The sequence below is a fragment of the Colobus angolensis genome, unplaced genomic scaffold (genome assembly GCF_000951035.1).
Source record: "Colobus angolensis palliatus isolate OR3802 unplaced genomic scaffold, Cang.pa_1.0 Scaffold3, whole genome shotgun sequence".
In the NCBI taxonomy this organism is placed as follows: domain Eukaryota; kingdom Metazoa; phylum Chordata; class Mammalia; order Primates; family Cercopithecidae; genus Colobus; species Colobus angolensis.
In genome coordinates, this window is record NW_012116265.1 from 2,317,273 (window position 1) to 2,323,373 (window position 6,101).

The 6,101-nt window shown below is 50.6% G+C and overlaps 1 protein-coding gene across 1 annotated transcript in view; it reads right to left on the reverse strand.

Moving 5' to 3' along the window:
- The window catches only part of LOC105517296 (chromosome unknown open reading frame, human C14orf159), a 99,895-nt gene continuing 93,794 nt past the window's right edge, over nucleotides 1–6,101 (reverse strand). The window contains exon 14 of the mRNA XM_011949796.1: nucleotides 1–712. Within this exon, the coding sequence (XP_011805186.1) occupies nucleotides 519–712 (194 nt within the window). The 3' untranslated portion in view covers nucleotides 1–518. The remainder of the gene's footprint in view (nucleotides 713–6,101) is intronic.

The window sequence follows — 6,101 nt, forward strand, 5'->3', positions numbered from 1 at the left end:
TTTAAAACTTAGGAGTTGTTTATTTCTGAAATCTTTCACTTAGTATTTTCGGTCTGCAGTTGGCCATGAGTAACTAAGAACACGATGAACAGAAACCACGGATGAGGGAAGATGACTGGAGTCTGGAGTGTCCTACATGGCCTGGGAATATTTGTTCTCATGCTCTGCCTGACAGTTAATTGCTCACAAGTGTCCCCAGAAGTAACTGTCGAGAAGATTCTCGCAGGAGACCACGTGGCTGGCCTGAAGAAGCCAGCGTGAAGGAGGGTTGAAATCGACGCCTTGAGAGTCTTAGGCATTGTCCTGTGGCAAGCCCCGGAGAAATGTTGACCTTTGTCCACAGCACTTACGCTAACCCCTCCCAGGAAGTGGGCATGCAGTTTCCCAGGCCAGGCGAGTGTTCGTTGCTCACCGAATACCAGTGTTTACTAGCAGGATTGTCGCCAGAAGCAGCTGCATTCTCCCCGGATGCAGAACCACCCATTGGTAGGGACTCTGCTCCCACGGAACATGGACGGTTACACCTGCGCCCTGGTGACGTCCACCAGCTTCTGGATCATCTCGGCGTGGGTGTTGTGGAAGGGCAGCCCATCCACCTCCATGCCCACGATGCCTGAGACGCCACTCCGGACTCTGTGCTGCACCAAGATGCCCAGCATTTTTTCTTCCTGGAAAAAAATGGGGCAGAAATAGGAGTGGAGGAGGAGGAAAAAGAAATTTCATTTATGCACATTTATAAGTGAGAAGGATCCTTTGCCTTGACATACTCGCTTTTTTAAAAAGTAAAATTTTGGTTTAAAATATTAATACCATTGGAAAAGTCATGAAAAATAACAGTGTCATCATAGCTCATTGGCCCCCAAATCCACTCCCCAGAAGCAATCAGGGGAATAGTTTGGGCTGCTTCTTTTGGTAGTTACTGTTATGTAACTAAATATGCTTTAATGGAAACATACGGTTTCTTAGTTTGTCCATTTTTAGAGATGGAGTCTTGCTATGTTGCCCAGACTGGTATCGAACTCCTGGCCTCAAGTGATTCTTCTGTCTCAGCCTCCTGACTAGCTGGGACTATAGGTGCACATCACTGCGCCCGGCTAGCCTGCATTTCCTTAACCCCGAAGATTCACTCCTCCTGCAGGCGCAGTGCAGGCTACTTCCTGCCAATCAGTTCCTCCCAGCCCTGGATTATCCACCAATGGTCTTTGTACCAAAGGCTCCCATTTCTCCTGCGACCTCTGTTAGCCTAATGTGGAGCACGTGCCAAATCCTGCTGCTGTTGCCTTCTAGACATGACCAGTGTGACTGTGGGAGTGGGAGTACCTAGGTGTAGCAGAGCCACAGAGAATACAAGCCCCCATCCTGAAGCCGCAGCCCAGGGCCTAGCAGACAGAGTGGTTTGGAGATCAGACAGATCTGACTTGAGTCTTTCCTGGCAGGAATTTTAACTTTTCTGTGCCTCAGTGTGCTTATCTGTAAAATGGGGAGGGTGATGATAAAAGTACTCATCCTGCCTCCTTTAGAGGGTTGTTCTGAGGATTAAGTGCAAGCAAAGCACCTAGCAGGGTCCTTGGCACACAGTAAGTATTCACAAAATGAGGTTGATTTTATTGGCAGAGCTAGGTCTTCTGGCCTATTAGCCTAGAGCTTTCTCCCTTTGCTTTCCTGTTGGTAAAAAAAAAAAAAAAAAAAAAAAAAAAGTGGTTTGATCCTCTTCCATCCCCCTCCTTCCAAAAATAAAGTCCCAAAGAACCACTTGCCTAAGCCACTAATGTGTCTGTCCCTAGTGAACAGCTCAAGTTCCCCTAAAGACAGTGAGTCTTAAGTGAAGGCATAAAGCAAGTCAAACACATCCTTCCTCTTCTTATTCCTCCTCCTCCTCCCTGTCTTCTTCCTCCTCCACAAACAAAGGCGGGAGGTGAGAGGAAGGAACCTAAGGAATCTAGACAGGACATTAGGACAGATATAAGAAGGCTCTCTCCCTGCTCAGGCATTTGCTCATTCATCCCACCATTGATCAAAGGTTTACTGAACACCTGCTGTGTTTGTGCCAGGCCCTGAACCAGGGATACAGTGGTGAATGTGACATGGTTCCTGCCCCATGGGGTTCACAGTCTAGATGAGTCATCAGGCAGTCATAGTACAGGATGTCACAGCACAGAGCAGGGACACCCAACCCAGCTTATTGGCATAGCTCAGGGAACATTTTCTGGAGAAGAGGTATTATGGACTGAATACGTACCCCCAAATTTTGTATGCTGAACCTAATCCTCAATTGTTGGAATTTGAAAGTGGGGTCTTTGGGAGGTAATAAGGTTGAGATAAGGTCATGAGAGTGAGGCCTCATGATGGGATAAGTGCTCTTATAAGAAAAAGAGAAACCAGAGCTCTCGCTCTCTCCACCATATGCGGACACAGTAAGAGGCGGCCATCTGTAAGCCAGGAACAGAGTCCCAACCAGTGAATCAAAACTACTGGCACCTTGATGTTGGACTTCCCAGCCTCTAGAACTGTGATAACTAAATTTCTGTTGTTCAAGCCACCTAGTCTATAGTATTTTTTATTTAACAGCAGCTTGAGCTAAGACAAGGGACAACTAGGATCAGAGGCGATGAAAGAATAAAAATGAGCCAGCTGAGAGCCCTGGAGGGTCACTCACTGATAACTTTTTCTAAATAATAAAGAAAGCATTGGTAAATGTCAACTGCAAACTGTCTCTTCACAGCTGGCCTGAGAGCCTGCATTTCTGTTCTGCCCTGGGGGCCAAGAAGGATGTTCCTCTGTGGGAGGGAGGCCCTAAATCATTTCCACTTTCACGTGTGTCCTTTGTCCAACAGTCCCTCCTCAGGAGCTACCCACCCAGAATGGCATTTCCCGCCCTTTGTTTGGGCTTTTTCCTCTCGCTTCTCTTCTCCACTGGTCATATCCTCTCTTTATGAGGGAATGCTTCTGGGACTCCTGGGGCCATTTCCTCATAGTACACTGTTTTCCCTCACCATTCTCATCCTTCTGGCCTCCAGGAAGGGCTGTGGGGTCCTCAAGGTGCACGCGATCAGCCAACAGGTTTGGAGCTGACTGGCACCCAGCCTCTAAGAGACACAGGGACCAGCTGGGCCAATAGCTACTCCCTGCAAATTTCCAAGGATCACGGAATGACCATGCCATCTTCTAAGAGGCAGAGGTGGTAACAGTGGTGGAGGAGAATCACCAGGTAGCAGCTGGAGGGCAGGGGGCCCAGAGGCCACTGCACCAGTCCAGGCTGAGACAACAGAGCAGGAGAGGAGGAATGAAGGACCCAAGCGAGGGAGAGTAGACAGCGCTTGGATGGGGACAGAGGCCCCAGGATTGCTGAGTGTGTGGATGCTGAGTGTGTAGAGGCTGAGTGTACGGGTGCTTGCTATTAAGTCACAATGGGAGCATGGTGTGTGGATATTTATGGGAGGTGATGATGCTGTTCAAAGTGGGGTGCCTTCTGGGAAGCTGGAACTGTTTTGTGTCTTAATCTTGGTGGTGGTTGCAAGGGTGTATACCCATGTAAAAATTCATCCAACTGTACACTTAAGGTGTAGACACTATTGTATGTTAATTATACTTTAACAAAAATAAGTTATAAAGAATAGTAGGGTGAATGAAAGTGCTGAAAGAGAATGGGAGTCCAGAATGAGGCCCGAGGCTATTCCTGCCTCTCTGCATCACCGATCCATCAAAGCATTCATTCTTCCATCTTCTCACCCATCTATCCATCCATCCATGCATGCATCCATCTATACATTCATCCCTCCCTCCATCCCTCCATCCACCCACCTACCCACCCATCTATCCATCCATCCATGCATGCATCCATCTATACATTCATCCCTCCCTCCATCCCTCCATCCACCCACCTACCCACCCATCTATCCATCCATCATCCATCCATCCATTATCCATCCATCCACCCATCTACCCACCCATACATCCATCCATCCCTGCATCCACCCATCCATCCATCAAACCATGCATCCATCCATTATCCATCCATCCCTCCATCCACCCATCCATCCATCCATCATCCATCCATCCCTCCAACCCTCCATCCCTCCCGCCATCCATCCATACATCCATCATCTCTCCATCCAACATTTCCTGAGTGCCTTCCTTGAGCCAGGCCCTGAAGTAGGGACAAATAAGTCATCATTTGTTCCTCCAAGAGCTCTCACTCTTTGGCCCCTCACTCCCTACCTACCACTGGGCATGTGAATAACAGGGTCCTCTTCTGTTTCCCCAACCCACATGGCTGCTATGCCCTGGGCTGATGGAATATTGCACATCCATGCTCACCATGGGTGCTCAGTAACTGCCCGGGAGCCGAGATGGAGCAGAGAGGGGCTGGGAGACTGGCCAGAGCCCTCAGGCAGCCCCCTTCAGCCTCCACTTCAAGGCAGTGACACAAAACAGGCCCAGCTGCTGTGTTCCTCTTCCCCAAGTACTGGGTGGAGGTAGGGGAAGTCCAGGAAATTTTTCCTGGTATTTGTTTATACCATGAGCCCCATGTCTCCTTAGCCTCTTTCCTGCCCAGGCATCAGCTTCCTGGCATTGGCTCACCCCTCCCAGGGAGTGCCTCTTCTTTGTGATCTCTTGGAAAGGGCTGGCATGAGATGGGCTGGGATGTGAGGTGAGGCACTGCCTTGGCCCTGGGCTCTGGCACAGGCAATGACGAGGCCAGGAATGTGGTGCTGAGGCTTCCCGTGGAGCAAGATGGGGCTCGTATAATCATGGTCTCACCTGGCAATAGGCAGGGGCGAGCTGGCTGCCTGGGCCGGGCTGGGGAGTGTGGCAGCGGGAGAAACAGCTCCATCTGCCTCCCGGCCACACAGGGAAGGACAGGCAGTCCCATGTGATGCCACACGGCACCTGGAGGCCCCAGCTCTGTCTTGGCCTTCACCTCCTTCTGCGCTGGCTGTGGGAGCTCTCCTTGGCATAGGCCACCTGCTGCCACCATCAAGCCTGGCTCAGGGACACCCTGACACCTGCCCCAGCCTGACTGAAGTAAAGAAAGGACCTTGTCATGATAAGAAGGATGATGATGATAATGATGGTTGGCATTTATTGAACACTTACTACTAATCCATGCCAGACACTATGCCAGGTGCTTTACACAAAGGGACTCATTTCATCTTCCAATCACCCAAAAAGTAGATCTGTTATGACCCTACTCGAGGAAACTGAGGAATGCTGAGGTTGGAGACTTGCTCAAGGCTGAAGTGGGTGGAGCCAGGACTTGAACCAGGCAGTCAGTCAGGGCCTGTGACCTTCCTAACCACCACTTCACTCACCCAAGGCAGGCCAGATGTTTTTATAAAGGACTTGGTCCTAGGAAACAGAGAAGTCTACAAACTACAGAAGTACAGAGAAGAGAGTGGCCCTAATCCAGACCAGCATCCAGGCAGAGCCGGCCTGGCTATCTGCCACCTGAGGCCTCCATCAGGCTGAGGGGAAGATGGCCCCATGAGGGGGCTTCCCGAGGCCTCATCCTTGGAGGCCTTCAGTCCCTCCCAGGGACCCACCCCCTGCCCAGAGCTCTGTCACCCTGCTGAACTGCAGCATCTTGGCCCCCAAGCTGAGAAAGACCAAGTTCCTCCAGCTCCTTAGCTCCAAGCCCTCCTTATCAGCCCTTGCAGGTACCACCTGAGTGTCCCTGTAAAGTGTCATCAATTGGTTCTTGGCTCTTGATGACGTCTGAGGAATGCTTGCCCTCAAGTACAACCCAAGGGCACTGCCTCTCCCTCACTCTGAGGCTCCCCTGGGCCAAGAGCCAGAGTGGGCAAGGTGTTCCTGGGTAGTGGTGTCCACCTTCCCTGGCCTCCTCGGCAAGGTGCCCACTTCTACCACACTCACAGTCAGATCCCTAAGAACCCCTGTCCCCAAATGCAACTCACTGAGCAGAGCTGTGGGACATTTCTCTGCCCCAATCAATCAAGCTGTGCCACTAGCTCAGGCCACAGCTCTGCCCAGCATCTCTAGATGACACAAGGACCCCTACGTAGTGACCCGCAGAACTCTAGCTATTCTAGATTCTAGCTATTTCCCCTGTACACTGTATGGCTTCATGTCCCCATACCTTT